The sequence below is a fragment of the Saccopteryx bilineata genome, chromosome 2 (genome assembly GCF_036850765.1).
Source record: "Saccopteryx bilineata isolate mSacBil1 chromosome 2, mSacBil1_pri_phased_curated, whole genome shotgun sequence".
Taxonomy (NCBI): domain Eukaryota; kingdom Metazoa; phylum Chordata; class Mammalia; order Chiroptera; family Emballonuridae; genus Saccopteryx; species Saccopteryx bilineata.
The window spans coordinates 144,844,333-144,861,097 of NC_089491.1; the positions used below are offsets into that span (position 1 = coordinate 144,844,333).

Genomic DNA, 16,765 nt, shown 5'->3' on the forward strand with positions numbered 1-16,765 from the left:
AAAAAATACAGCCTTCCACAAAGACAGACTTTAATTATATAATGGTATAAATATTGCACTGCAGTTGAGATGCATAAGATGACATAAGGTAAAAGGTGCTATGACAAAATATAACAAGAGGAAATGGAAAGACTTGCTTGAGGGAATGCCTTGAGCTAGTATTGGTGAGAACAGAGTCAGTGTTAGTTAGTTGAAGGTGGCAAGGGAGTGAGGTTTGAGGGGATTCCATTTCTGGAGAGAAAACATGATGGAGAGCCAGAGATCAGAAAGCCCAAGTTGCCTTTAAGTCCTAAAAAGGCAATGTTTTTTTTGAAAGCAGAGTGTAATTGAAGTGCACTATTGAGCTGGAATGTTGGACAGACCCTACAGAATAGAGCCAGGTTCATCGTTATAACACTTTTATTTTGGAAAGGGGAATTTTCTAGAGGTTTCAGTTTGTTTATACAGAAAGGAGTGATTGATCATGATTGCATTCTTCAAAGGTCACTCTGGGTAACAAGTAGAGAAGAAATAGAGTGGGACGGGGTGGAGGTCATGAACAAATAAGACACAATAGTTCAGTGAGGGATGTTGGTAGCTGAAGTGGAGAAGGGCAGAGGCAGTAGTGATCAAAAAAAAAAAAGAATGGATAAATTTCAATATTTTGCTGGAATTATAAAGAAGTTGAAGAAGATAAGGGGCTGAAAATGTTCTCAAAGTTCCTGGAAAGTGGGTTGTCATCCATGACTAGAAAAGTTCCATGGTTTGGGGAGGAAATTCAAATGTTATTAAAAGTCAAGTAAAATGAATTGAAGCTATAGAACTAAATTAAAATGGATTGAAGAGTAAGAGGTAAAGAAATAGAAAAACTAAAAACAGAAAGTAAGGCTTTGAGAAACAAGTATTGTCAGAATCTAAATAACCATGAAGGACTTAAGTGGCTTAACATGAGGAAATAGAGGAGAAGAACAGAGAGAAAAGATCCAAGCAGGAGTGGGTACCAGCAAGAAGATGGAGCACTGGGAGAAGCTAAGGTCACTGAGAAATCCCTCCAAACATATAATCAACGGGACTTGAACAGAACTTTGAAATGGATAATTCTTAGTGCTGACTTGCCCTACGTTGTGGGATACAATCACCTACATTACCTTCAATGCTTCAGTGAACTCACTTTACTAGGGAATACTTTGTGTTAATAGGCTTCAACAAAAATATAGAGAGGACGCTTTGGTTATTTCCATGTCTTGGCTTCTGTGAATAATTTGCGATGGACATACGGGTGCATGTGTCTGTGTACCAGTGTTTTCAAGTTTTGACAATGGAGGATTTGATAAAGAAAATGTGGTATAAATATACAGTGGAATACTACTCAGCCATAAGAAATGATGACATAGTGACATTTACAACAACATGGATGGCCCTTGAGAGCATTATTCTGAATGAAATAAGTAAATCAGAAAAAGCTAAGAACTGTATGATTTCATACATAAGTGGGATATAAAACTGAGACTCATGGACATAGATAAAAGTGAAGTTGTTACCATGGGGAAGGAAATGTGGGGAAGAGGAATGTGGGGGAGGGGGTGTGGGGAAGGGTGTAAAGAGAGACAAATATAAGGTGACAGAAAATAATTTGACTTTGGGTGATGGGCATATGACATAATCAACAGTTCAAATGCTATAGAAATGTTTACCTGAAGCCTATGTACTCTTACTGATCAATGTCACCCTGTTGAATTTAATTTTATAAATAAAAATTTAAAAATATATATAGAAAGGGCTGCATTTTTAGTATGGGACTCTTTGGATCAGCAAATAAATAACTAACCAAGAAAATAGAAGGAAAGAACTCTCCTACCCCAGGAGTTTGGACAAATCTTAGAAACTGGATTTTTAACCAATCTAGATCTCAAGGGACACAGGGAGATTCCAACTGACATTAAATTGCATGGTCTCTAACTGTGTTTTTACTAATAATGGCTAAGATCAAGGAAAAGGTACATGGCCACTGATCAGTTTTTTACATAGAGATAGCAATATTCTAATACAACCAACTGAATCAGCATGCTCAGATTATAAATAGCTATTATTTTTAACCGCATTCACCAAGCAAGGACTGAAAACCCCAACACTTTTCAAGATGAGCATGAAATGTAATATGTAAACGGGCCCCTGGCAAGACCTATGGTACAGTGGAGCATTTGTTCCATACAGGGTTATTAAAATAACACAATTAGAAAATTTGTAGGTCTAACATATCACATCAACAGTACCCTCATGTATTACATAAAATATTAACCTAACCATTAATTGTTCCTTCTTTAATATAATATGCTTGGAATAGTAAATCAATATTTTTGGTTCTCAGGAAAACCAAACTGAATTTTTCAAATATTTCTCTTAAGAGAATATTTAAGAGATAATGAGTATGGATTGGGATGCTCTTACTACCAAAGAAGCTGAGTGACCTTAGTTAAATTACTTGGCTACTCTAAGTCTCATGTTTATCTTTAATAAAATGAACATAATAGGACCTATCTCAGAAAACAATGGAATGAGATAATATATATACATTTGCATAGCCCAGGACCTGCTACAGACAGGGCATTGAATAAATATTAGCTATTTTTAGAAACTGTAATGAGATGATGCCTTATGATTCCCAAGAAAAATTCCTTCAGGTAATATTTATATATTACTATTCTGAACACCAGGAAGAGAACAGTGAACAAAACACAATCCTTGCCCACATGGAGGCAAAAAAGAATATGTAAGTAAGATTTTCCTTTCTGACAGTTTCTGCAAACATTTAGTGTTTTTGTATAGTAAACTATGATGCACCCTGAAAGTAGTCAATTAGATCGACTTTACCAAACTAGGTTAATAATTCTTCCTAGCCATATAGCGTAGACTTGTTCTCAGTGACATTCAGAATTAAGATTTGTAGACCTTAAAATATTTCTCTTTAAAAGATACCAAGAAAGTAGTTTTTCCCTCTGGTTTCTTTTAGTTTGGCCCTCTGCTAGTAGAAATAATAAAATGGTAAAAATATTATGGCTAAAATGGACCTTCAGTAATTAATTCACTTTATTTTTCGCTTGAGAAAGCCCAACGCTTAAGTAACCTTAAGCAAAGACATATATGATGGGCATATCCAACAGGTGCCTTTTCCTGGTGTTCATTTTGTTAAGGGGAATATGTACTTCTCGTATTTTAAATGCCAGATAATTAGTAAAAAAAAAAAAAAAAAAAAAAAGATGTACTGATTTGAATACCTGCTGCTTTTGCTCACAGCTGGATGCCAATGGGGAGCTGCTCATTCGAAAAGCCCAGCTGAAGCATGCTGGCCGCTACACGTGCACTGCACAGACAATCGTGGACAACTCCTCTGCTTCGGCTGACCTTGTGGTGCGAGGTAAGAGTTTCAACATTCTAAAATTATAAAACCAAACTGATTTGATTTGCATAAATATGTATAAGGTTCTGGTAACTATGGCCCAAATTCTTGTATATTTTGAGTCTTGATCATTGAGAACAGCTTCTCACTCATGCCTAAAAATAACTTATGCCAAACAAGTAGTAAACAACCCTGATTTTGTTTGTTTCACTAACTACATATCTCCTAGGAACTTACACCACATATCTCCTGCTAAATGTTTGTGCTTGTAAACTTAGTACTTACCAGAAGTGCTCAGTTCCTGCTAAACCCTTTTTGTGTGTTGAGTATAGTGTTGTTTTCTTCCCTATTTTGTTATGAGAAAATATACTCCTGCTAATGTAATATATTCATTAATATCATTTTAGAATAAATTTATACATGTGTCATGTTCCTATTTTGTGCTTGTTTTCAGACTAAGTACATTTGTTCTTACAAATAAGAGTGTGCTGGGATACATACATTAAAAATATGACCCCTTTGCTGCTGACTACTGTGTAGATACAAGGGCACCTCAGAACATGCTTTATCTTTTCATTCATTCATTGGCTCTTCACTCATTACCTACAGATATAAGATCATTCCTTTTTAATTAAGGCCCAAGAAGTTCCATGGGTTGACCTCATGGATTAATCTCCATTATCCAACTAGTTCAGGAAAACACCTAGCATTTCTACCTCTGTTCCTTGGTTCACAGCATTCCTTCTATATCTTCTTATCATTGTTTGTTGCTGAAATTGTATCTCTCTTTTAGACTTTTACTCAAGAACTAACAAATTCATGAGTCTTTTCCAGATGTCTCAAATATGAGCCACCCCTTCTAAACTTTCATAACAATTCTCTAAAGTTTTATAGCAATCTGTGTACATGAGTTTTCTTTTTTTGTTTTTTACAGAGACAGACAGAGAGTCAGAGAGAGGGATAGATAGGGATAGACAGACAGGAAGGGAAAGAGACAAGAAGCATCAATAATTAGTTTTTCGTTGCAACACCTTAGTTGTTCATTGATTGCTTTCTCATATGTGCCTTGACCGTGGGCCTTCAGCGGACCGAGTAATCTCTTGCTCGAGCCAGCGACCTTGGGTCCAAGCTGGTGAGCTTTGCTCAAACCAGATGAACCCGCACTCAAGCTGGTGACCTCGGGGTCTCGAACCTGGGTCCTCCGCATCCCAGTCCCACGCTCTATCCACTGTGCCACCACCTGGTCAGGCTGAATTATCTTCTTTAAGTTATGTAATTCACATACACATTGTTTAATATTTAGTGAGCTACAGATTTTCACTGTATAGTTTCATAACTCTCCTTCTCTGGGTCTGTTTTTTCTATTAGAAAAATATTTTTATTTTTTCACATTTCACCTATTAGAAATATTTATTGACTATTATTTAATTACATTTCAGTCAGGTTTGGTTTGTTTTTTTTTTTGCCCAGATAAGTAAAATATCTGTGGTTTGTCTTAATTCCACTGTCCTGAGCTAGATCAATGTAATTTCACTCCATTTCCTATATCACCTATGTTTCCCCAAGAGCATGGTCATATGGAGTCCTCTAGTCACATTAGGAAAATGCTGAAAAGCCTTTTCTAGTTGAGTATGTTCTCCACTACAGTAATAAGAAGTAGAGCTGAAATTTCTTTATCCTAATGAACTTAGATATTTATTTCACATACCACATATTTGAATATTAATAAAATCTAAGACCAAAATCCTAAATCAAAGAGAGTTCATTTAGGCTCAGTATTTCCATTAAGAATATTTTGTTATCTGGGGCATTTGTTATCTTTGAGAGTTTACAGGGAGAGAAACTAGTCCACTGTTCTTACTAGTCATACCACTTAGCTGTTAGCTATTTCCAGCAATAGCCCAATAGCATATATATATATATATATATATATATATATATATATATATATATATTTAATTGCAATTGTTTGCGTACAGGGTAGGGCCAACATAGGTTTACAGTTGTGAGTACATGAAACAACTGTAAACTGTATTCTTATCTTATTATTTATTAATTATTGTATTATTTCCCAGATGAACAACTGAAAACCTACTTTTGCCTCACCCTCTATGTAATGAATTAGCATTAATATTACAAGAGTGGTTATGTTAGAATACATGTACATCAGTGTCTTCATATAGTAATTACATTATAATAAACTCCCAGTGATCAGAAGAAAATTTTACAGATATAATCAAAGAATGGTAATATTATTCACATATATTTAGATAAAAAATCATCACAATGTGTATTTTATACAACATAATGTGTATTATTTATTCAATAAAATGAAGCTATAACAGATATTATTTGAAAATATAAATTTTTTCTTTCTCTAAAATCTTTGGTTCCAAGAAAAAATACTTTAAAGCAATGGAACCTGGAAAGCACACTCAATAAAAATATGATACAGCATTTTAAGCCCCTCTACTATAATGTCATGTTAACAAAACTATATGGGAGCCCTGGCCGGTTGGCTCAGTGGTAGAGCGTCAGCCTGGCGTACAGAAGTCCTGGGTTCGATTCCCGGCCAGGGCACACAGGAGAAGCGCCCATCTGCTTCTGCACCCCTCCCCCTCTCCTTCCTCTCTGTCTCTCTCTTCCCCTCCCGCAGCCGAGGCTCCATTGGAGCAAAGATGGCCCGGGTGCTGGGGATGGCTCCTTGGCCTCTGCCCCAGGTGCTAGAGTGGCTCTGGTCGCAACAGAGCGACGCCCCGGAGGGGCAGAGCATTGCCCCCTGGTGGGCAGAGTGTCGCCCCCTGGTGGGCGTGCCGGGTGGATCCCAGTCGGGCGCATGCGGGAGTCTGTCTGACTGTCTCTCCCCATTTCCAGCTTCAGAAAAATACAATAAAAAAAAACTATATGGATGGATGAAAAGTATTACTTAGCATTTTATTTATTTATTTATTCATTCATTCATTCATTCATTTTGGATATCTTATTGGCTTTATTAGGCAACTCAAATTAGTCATCATTCCATCTATCAACTATAACGTCATTCTCTGCTTAGCATTTTAAAACTCAGCAGAGTCATAATTATTCTTAAAAATTTATTACTAATAAAAAGGTATTTAATTTATATTAAGAGCCATTAGCAATTAAAATAGTGAAACACATGATTAGTGTTAAAAATGTATATAAAATAGGCCTTCAAATATGCTTTATATATTTAAATCATTGGATATAAAATTAGTCTTTTTTTGAATAATGGTGAATAATAAATAAGCCCCACTGCCTTACATAATATTACTATTGGTACATTATCCAGTTAATTATGTTTTTTTTATTCTAGTCCAGGGTATGATAACCTAGAGTCCCCAGACAGGCATCAAGGGATTTTTGCATTTCCTGAAATTATATATAAAATTCCATGTGGATGTGCATTTTCCTAGGAAGAGTATTTATAACTTTCATCAGATTGTCACAAACAGCAATGGTCACAATCTTCTTGGGGCATCAATTTAAAATAATAATGTATCAGTGAAGGAGGTTATTTTAGTCAAGCTTTTATAACAAATGTGTGTATAATATAGCCAAAGAAATTTAAAAGTCAATTATTAATTGCTTAATATTTATAAGACCTTTATGTTTTAAAGCTATTCTTAGTTTAAAATTTAAAAACAGCTATAGGATTTCAAATGTTTTTAGACTTTTTATCAAAACTCAAATTATAAGGATTGATACAAATATCCTGTTTGTTGTTGTAATGAATGTTTTACTGCTTAGGTCCCATAAAAGTGTATTTCAGGTTGCCAAATCAAGTAAATCGGACACATTTGAACAGCCCTGTATGAATGTTGTTTCTGGAGGACTCAGAGTTCTTCAGCTAAAGAAAAGTGTCTTTTAGAGGGAATGGATTTTCAGGATTTGTTCAGCAGTTGTTGTGGGAAGATTTATGAAAAGTGCCAAATCTAAATTCTCTTTCATGAGTGCGCTTTTGGACAACATTCAAAAATGGACCATAAAATTAGGCTACAAAAGCAAGAAATTAGACTTTGACCTTCATATTTTACTTTTTTTCCGTGGTATTTTAGCTATATTATAAATATCCTTGGCAATGCTACAGGCTTTTAGGAAGACCTTCCCTATACCAGCTGAGCATAATGTTTGCCACTAAAATTGCCAAAATAGAAAATGCAATTATGATGATAATGTTCAGATCCCCCGTTTTACATTTTATATACCCTATTAAACAAAATTTTATAATGCAATGCTGAAACTTAAAACCATCAAAAGAAGAAAAGACTTTCACTATATGAAGCATTTGGTCTCATTATCAACCCTAATATATGCTACACAAAAACTGTAAATGTTTCTAAAGTAACTGAAGTTAAAATGGATAATATAAAAATTGTGGAAATCATTGTATCTTGAAATCATTTGTATTTGTTATATTGTTCTGTTAGAAACTTATACTCTTTTATGTAGAATTTTATTTAAATGGGAACATTGTGTGTATGTATGTTTCAGTAAAGCTTTTCACTTTATTTCTAAGGCCAGATACAGCTGCAGAATGAAAATGTATAGAAGTTAGATGTCATCTTTATTGGATGTAACCCACTGAAATTTTTATTACTTGGCCTAATGACATGGTTACCAGATTCTTTCTTAAGGAGATCATTTTGGTTGATGATTACCCACTGTTAAATCCTGTGTTGGATAAGTTAAAATAACATAGTCAAATAAGTGGTAACCTGATGGAAGCCATCACTATACATTTTAGTCTGAACAATATTGCTGTATTTTAAACCATCATCATAACGGTTGGCTACTGGTCTTTTTTGCAGAAAATACTCTTGAGAGATTATTATCCCAGCTGATCTATTTTAGCAGAGTTCATATCCGAGGTTTACCTGTCTTCACTGTCCAGGCAAAAATATTTTTGAATCATTTATTTGGAGATGTTGTTTCAGATTAATTACTCCCCTTTCTTTAACAAAAATAAAATAGTTAAACATATTCTTTGTCCAAGATTAAAAAAAGGGTTCCAGTGGTCCTAATTGTTGGCAAATCATGCATTAATAACATCTTCTTTTCCTTCCAACTTCTTTACAGTGGCTATATAAGATCTCTGCAATTAAGTTGAAATTTGAAGATGCAACTTTAAATCTAGAATTAGACTTAGAAGTCATCTAAACAATTCTCATCCTTTTATTTTACAAAATTTGGACTCTGAGAGAAAAAGACTTACCCTGCATTACCCATCTACTTTGGGGCATTCATCTTGAAACCCCAGTCCAGTTTTCTCATTAAAATAGGCTTATTCCAGATAGTATGAATAAATAAAATCTATAGTTAATTTCTTTGTTTTTTGTTGTTGTTGTTGTTGTTTTGTATTTTTCTGAAGTTGGAAATGGGGAGACAGTCAGACAGACTCCCGCATGTGCCCGACCGGGATCCACCCAGCACACCCAGCAGGGGGTGATGCTCTGCCCCTCTGGGGCGTCGCTCTGTTGCAACCAGAGCCATTCTAGCACCTGAGGCAGAGGCCATAGAGCTATCCTCAGTGCCCAGGCCAACTTTGCTCCAATGGAGCCTTGGCTGCGGGAGGGGAAGAGAGAGACAGAGAGGAAGGAGGGGGGAGGGGTGGAGAAGCAGATGGGCGCTTCTCCTGTGTGCCCTGGCCGGGAATCAAAGCCTGGACTCCTGCACGCCAGGCCGATGCTCTACCACTGAGCCAACCGGCCAGGGCCTATAGATAATTTCTAAAACTTCTATAGTGAATCCTGAAATGTTTTAATGCTCTAAAATATTTTATAGTTAATTTGGTGTGGCCCGGGAAGGTTACCAAGTCTGCCCTAGAATTGCTGCCACCAAGTAAAAAGAGTCACTGATTACAGCTTCTGCTCTTTCTCTTTTCCTTTCCATTATCTGGTACATGCTAATAAATAGTAGTTTAATTTTTAAAACATTACAGTAAAGCATAAAGCCAAAGACATTTATTTAGAAAGGTTAAGCTACTAACTTTGGATTATTGAACGTTCTATTTGTATGACTGATTCAGGGACCCTGGATATTCATTAAAGTAAAAGGACAGAGAGCCACCCATTATGTTAAAACCTTGTGAAATTCTTGGTGCTAAATTAGGATTTAGGTTTTTGTTGTATCTGGCATAAATATTCATGTTGTATTCAAGAATTCCTTTCCATATTGAAATTATTATTAAATAATCAAATGTGGATTTAGATTCAAAATTATTATTAAAACATGGCATGCCTAAATTAATTCAGATGAGTTTTACATTAAATAATTTAATCATTATAGAACTTGGAAGAACAGACAAAAAAGTTTTATGTAGTATATACATGAAGTTAGACAGTCAGACAAGTACACAATCACCTACCACCTATTAACACACTCTCTCTCTCTCTCTCTCTCTCTCTCTCTCTCTCTCTCTCATATGAAGAGGTCATAGAGGTCAGAAAAGAGATTCTTATAGGCAGAAAGATGTATCTAGATCATCACAGTCAAATCAAGAGAACCGTTGAGGTAGTTTTCCAAATATTTGGGTCAGAAAAACACACATTTACCTCAGATACTTGGATAATTGCCTCTGCTTTCCACTTGCTTTGGCCAAGAAAAGTTGACCACAGAGACAGGCTACAGATTTCATCTCATCAGCCTTTGTGGGATGGATAGACAGGAAAATGGCCCTCGTTGGCTGGAACAATGACTGACTGGGCACCATTCTGAGGCATTTGGATCTTACTTGGCACTAAACCACAGCAATACACTGTTAATAATGAGACTGCCCTGATATTAAGCATTCTCCTTTCCATTGGAACCAACAAAGTTAAAAGCTACAGGAGACTGTTACATGCTGGAGCTGAAATGTGTATGTGTTTATAGTAAGTATAGAAGTTAGAAAGTAACTTGTCTCATAGCTAAAATTTATTAGTTTTATTTTTAAAAAATACTAACAATATAGCAAAAACTATTAAAACTTCATTTAAAAATGGGGAAAAAATGTCTAAAATTAGCAATTTTTGTGACCATTTATCATATAAACTAAATTTACAGCAAGCAGTCAGCAGAGATATATTTTCCTAGATATGATTTCTGCCATTAAATGACTGTGACCAGGGGGCCACAGTGCTTATGAAGTGGTCTAATTCTAATCATCGAACTACCTTTAGGTACAGGTAGGTAAAAGAGGTGGACAGCCATCTTGTTAACTGCCAATTTTCTATAGAATAGTATACTTATACTAATATATGCAGATAGTCATGAAAAGATTTATAAGGTGTAATGGAACAAGTATGGGCTTTGAGCACTAGGCAAACATAGATTAGAAATCCACTTCACTGACCAAATAAACCTGTGGACTTAATTAATCATTATAAGCTTTAGGTCCCATATTCATGAGAGAGAATAGTAATAGTTACAGTTAACACATCACCCAGGGTGAGTTTCTATAATTACATTCTTTTACTTCCTTCCCCTTAGTTAGTAATGTATATATATAGGCACAAATATAATATTATTCAAGATACAAGTTCCCATGACATCCAACCCCCAACCACTAACTTTTCATTATCATTGATGAAATTCATCCTGAGTATTTTTTGCTTATTTAGCCCTTCAAGGTCTGACTATATGTTTTAAAAGATAAACTTGTACTATATGGAGTAAAATTACAAAGGGTCTAGAAGTTTTGGATTTGTGTGTGTTGAGGAGGGGCTCTTGTTCTTTAGAAAGTCAGTAACTATTTCTGTGGGAGAGAGGTTGGATTAAGGCAAAGCTTTATATTTCAACTCTCTCTCTTTTGGACTCACACCTCCAGTGTCTGGGAGATGTTTTTCGTTGTTTAGCATTTTAACTTACCCTCCAAGGAAAGATGGCAAACCCCCAAAGTACATGGCTTCCTGCCCCTAACTGGGCATGCACACTCGCCCTTCAGCCTTGATCTTTCCTCTTGCAGGTAAAAGCAGAAAAGATGGAGAGAAAAACATGGTGGATCCTTTTCTCCCCGTCTGTGCAAGCCTGCCTCCAACCTGGTGACCGTTGACACTCACCATTTGTGTGAAAAAAAACATTTTTTTTAACTTATTATATTAGGTTTTACTAATAACTCAATCTTGTAGCTTCTGCAGTTCCCTTACCCCTCATTCTAGTTCTTAGAGGATTTTTTCCCTTTTGAAACTTCTAAACATACTTTGAGCAAAAAGATATTTGAAAATATAATTATGCAGCTTCACTAATCTCTGAAATATGCCTAGTGAACTAACCTAGTGCATCATAAAATGGCCAAGTAAAATTTTTGTATTTTGATGTCCTATTTTTCTTTGAAATTACATATCTCAGAAATTAGCTCATTATTTGAAAAAACAATATGAAGAAACTGGTAAATAATAATACAGGGTGATACTGAATGGACTGTTTGATGTACCTAAGCTTGTAATGAACAATGTTGTAAAATTGGCTAATGACTCATCCTAAGTAAGACATAAGCTAAGGGGTATTACTCTAGCCACCATGGTGTCATGGTGCCTGCCACACACATTCCTTGACAAGAAAGGGTGAAATATCACAGTAAATAACTGAAGACTGCCCATGGCTCAGTAGGGTTTTTGGAACAATTCCTGGGACTGGAAAGTGACAATGGACAGCATGCTGAGAAAATTATCTCAATAGCAAGATTTAAGTGAAGATGACTAAGCCATTAACAACCTGAATATAAATTTAATTTTATTAACAACTACCATCAGCCTTCTTAGAGCTTTTCTTTTTGAGGAAGGCTAAGACTCTTATCAGAAAGATTAGGGCAGAAGTGAAGGATTAAAATTGAAGTACATACAATTCTTTCTAGAACTGCTTGAATTTTATTGTTTAAAAATACTTTCATTTTCTCCCTTTGGTCAAAGAGACATGCTTAAAATTTTTGTTTCTTCACAAGAAATAATTTTGTTCTTCTTAAATAGGTTTAAGTTTAGGTGTGAGATATTATATGGACTTCTAATTTATTAACTCTACCATCCTCACCTGTGGTTGGAAGAACTCTCAGGAAAGCATTGAAGAATATGAGTATGACATATATATATATATCCATATGATATGAATAGTTTTATTTTTAAAATAATTTATTAGTTATCTACAAGTAATAAATAAATATCCCAAGATGTTACTTATTTCCATTTTTTAAAAGTTTTTCTTGGTCCTAGCTAGTTTGCTCAGTGGATAGAACATTGGCCCAGCATATGAACATCCCTGATTCAATTCCTGATCAGGGCACACAGGAGAAGTGACCATCTGCTTCCCTCCCCACCTCTCCTGCTTCTCTCCCTCTTCCCCTCCCACAGCCAGTGGCTCATCTGGTCTGAGCATTAGCCCCAGGCACTGAGCATGGCTCGGTGGGTCCCAGTACATCAGCTTCAGGCACTAAAAATAGCTCTATTTATTTGAGCATTGGCCCCAGATGGGGGTTGGCAGGTGGATCCTGGTTGGGAGTCGGTCTCACTATCTTTCCTCCTCTCACTTAAAAAAAGGTTTTTCTTTACTTTGTCATCTCATAGTCTCAATTATTATCACAGAAAGAGTTATCTTAAAATTTGGAGTACAGATCTAGCTCAACTGCCATTTTAATAAGTTGTTTAAAATTAATTTGAGGATCATTTGTGTCTATAAACATCACCACGGAAACGTAGTACATGCATCATCATTGTGGGCATGTTCTTACAGAGTTCATAATTGAAAGTATACCACCAAAACCAGATAGAGATACAGTTTTGGAAAGAAAGAATAAAAATTAGAAATGAAATCACATGACAAATGTGACTGGTGCAAAGAAAGAGAATCTTCTTGTTTAGATAAACTGCGTTGATCTCAACTAGAATTCTACAGATTCATTTCCCTCCCTCAGCCTCATTCTCATTCCCACTTAGGATCAAACTTCATTTTAATCAATGTTAGAAATTTAAGAACTACCATATTCTTATTCAGTGCTAGAGATATTTAATATTTGGCTTTATCTTAGCACAGCTTTAAACATAGACAAGACCACACATTGATTTGTGTTTTGTAACCTTATAATTCAACCATTATCTTAATAATTTTTCAAGCAGGAATGGACCTGTAGTACTAAAGGGACTTTAATTGATATATTTTAGAAAAAAAGAAGCCACCTTTCCTAATATAACTAATGTTTTTTTATATTGGTATTAGAAGATTATTTTATTTTAAAAGGGAGGATAATTTGTTATGAAAACTTTTTTGTTTCCTTGATATTCAAACTTTTCTATAAATTTTGCTAATTTAGTAAAAATGAAAAACAAGTCCATGGCTCAGTAGGGTTTTTGGAACAATTCCTGGGACTGAAAAGTGACAATGGACAGCATACTGAGGGTATATTTGTATGTGGTGCTTTTGCTTTTAATTTAATCCTTGGAAATTGCAAGTGAAAAAAAGAATGGCAACACCAAGAAGTCCTTTAGGGTTAACATCAAGTTTTATTTTATTTTATTTTTTATTTATTTTTTTACAGAGACAGAGAGAGAGTCAGAGAGAGGGATAGATAGGGACAGACAGCCAGGAACGGAGAGATGAGAAGCATCAATCATTAGTTTTTCGTTGCGCATTGCGACACATTAGTTGTTCATTGATTGCTTTCTCATATGTGCCTTGACCACGGGCCTTCAGCAGACCGAGTGACCCCTCGCTTGAGCCAGGGACCTTGGGTTCAAGCTGGTGAGCTTTTTGCTCAAACCAGATGAGCCCTTGTTCAAGCTGGCAACCTCGGGGTCTCGAACCTGGGTCCTCGGCATCCCAGTCCGACGCTCTCTCCACTGTGCCACCACCTGGTCAGGCCATCAAGTTTTATTTTAAAAGTGTATGCTATGTGGGCTGAAGTCCCAATAAGACTGTACTTTTGTGTTCATTTCTAACTCTGGCTGTTTAGAAACCCAGTCAGTGCGTAAGAGGGAGAAAGCACGTTGGGTCTACTGCCTAAGTGTCAGTACCAACTCAAGTGATGACTGAGGGATAGTCACAGCCACTATGCATCTTGTTTTATTCTGGGGGGGTGTCCTATTTTCAAACCTTCTATCTCGGTTGATTGATCAGAAAATGAGTCTAAATTATTGATTGAAATAATATGATTAGCTAGTTTATATAGTGTGAATAATAATTTTGAAAAACACTTTTCTGGTTGCCTTCCTCAAATGTGTAAACTCTTCTTCATTGAATATTCCTAGAGAGGAAATGGCAAATAAATAAGTAATTACATTTCGGCTTACTTTTCCTTCTAATTACATATGAGTGAGGACTGAGTAAAAATCACATCTGTATTGTGTTAGTACATAGATATTTATTACTAAAAACACTGGTCAAGTTTAGGAAAGATTAACAGATACCTTACTGTAATCAGGAGAGACTGGGGATGATTTATTGATGGGTAATGTTACCTTTACTTATCTGTTTTTAAATCATTATTTTTGGTATAGTTATTGAAAAGTTGGTCTCATGGAAAACTGGGCTCAAATCCTAGCCTTTCCATTTACTTGCTGAGTGACTATGGTCCTTTTAGTTAATCTATTCTTGTCTCTGTTTCTTCATCTGTAAAATAGGAAAAATAATAGTCCCTGCATCATGAGATTACTGGTAAGAATGATAAAATATTTAGCAATTACTCCAACATAATAAAGATAAAATATACTGTTTTTATTAAAATGTGCAGTATAACATTTTTGTTTTGATTTACTAATATTTTACATCATGTAAATTTTGTTATAAATTCACATTAGTTTTAAAAATGCAGACCAATCCAAGGGAGCAGCAGTATAAACATATCAGTATGCAGGTGATTCTTTGGACATCTTCGGCAGACAGATGCATTTGGGCTGCACAATCTGAATTTCACATGGGCTTCCCCTCACTTTGGGTGAGTTATAGCAGGAAACCCAGTCTCTTCTGACTCTGCATGCTGTCACAGACTGGCTGTGTGATGCTGGGAACAACCCTTTTCGACTTCAGCGTTCTATGTAACATGCACAGTTATTGGCTTTAATGAACTCTAAAATGTATGTGATCTATGTTGCATACAGAAATATTTCTATTATTTGCCTTTAATTAATGATTTAATAGTAAAAACACTGAGAACCTAGGAAATTTTGGGGAAAGAGAACGTAGATATGACAAGTGAGACTTTGCACTGAACCTCAGATAATAGAGAACCATTCTGACTTTTTTCACAATCCTTTAATAGATAAAAAAAAATGACCTAAAAAAATTTCAGTAATTGTAGACTACTTTTGCCTTGCTTTGAAAAACCATAGAGTAGAAACATAACACTAACAAGGACCTTGATAGACCATTAAGTATCTCTCTTAGTTGAGATTTTTTGGAGCATTCTGAATCAGTAATCTCTGAGAGGATTACTCAAAGCCAGAGGTGGAGGATATAGTGGGTGAAAAACAACATTGTAAGAGTGGAAGCACTGCAAATAGAAAAGGAAGAACACTACATGGTGGCAGCCTCTACCTAAGGACAGTGTATGGCCAGGGGCCGCCGCCATTGTGGCCATTCACATGCATGTTCCCATTAGATTCGGGCAGACAGTAAAGAAACAGTGGAGCCAAAAAACTGTGGGCCATTCTTTTATTCTAGCCTCACTCCCACTGGCAAGTAAAACACACACAGAGGGAAAACACTTCCCTTTCACTCAGAGCTCACAACGCTACTGACACATCTGGGTTTTCCTAGAATCAAAGGCCCCTACCAGTCTCAGTCACCTCTGGTTCCCCATCTGCCAACATGGCTTCTTACTCTGCAAAACTGGCTTCTCTCTTCTTCCCTTCCATCTTGGCTTCTTCTTCTTTTCTCCTTCCTCCTTCTTTAAAACTACCTGGCCCCTCAAAGACCCCTCCTCTAGCACACATGAGCATAACAATGGCCCTTCCTAAGCAGGAAGGTAATTAGTTTCACCTGGGCAGTGCCATTCACATGGGCAGCACCATTTTTAACAATAAAAGTGAGCAAACTAAAAAATCATATCTTACAAACTCATTTGCCCAACAGACAGGAAGGTTAGCTTCAAGAAAGGTAGCAGCTGAACACTACAATTTTGCATAAGAAAAGAGATGAAAAGAGTCAGCATTGAAGTTTGTACTATTACTGTTATAAAAGAAGAATTTGGTCAGCTGGATAAGTTTAACCTGGGGAGTGATGTTCACTCTTAATGACAGCTGTCAGCATGTGGAAGAATCAGGAAAGGATAAGAGCAGCACTGTGTTCTTTATGGATAGATGTTAGAGCTTAATAAATGCATTTCAGACACTCCTGGGGTTGTAGGGGGATTGGAGGTTGTGACAAGCAAGTGGTATAGATAGAATTGTATTCATAAAAAGTAAAAAC

The 16,765-nt window shown here is 36.0% G+C and overlaps 1 protein-coding gene across 4 annotated transcripts in view; it reads left to right on the plus strand.

The window, feature by feature from the left end:
* CNTN1 (contactin 1) overlaps nt 1-16,765 on the plus strand; it is a 388,569-nt gene that overhangs the window by 278,438 nt on the left and 93,366 nt on the right. For 3 of the 4 annotated variants that reach the window (XM_066258119.1, XM_066258117.1, XM_066258118.1), the window contains one exon: nt 3,274-3,394. In XM_066258119.1, the coding sequence (XP_066114216.1) occupies nt 3,274-3,394 (121 nt within the window). Of the gene's footprint in view, nt 1-3,273; nt 3,395-11,339; nt 13,594-16,765 lie in introns of those variants that run through there. The other variant, XM_066258121.1, reaches the window with a different exon arrangement.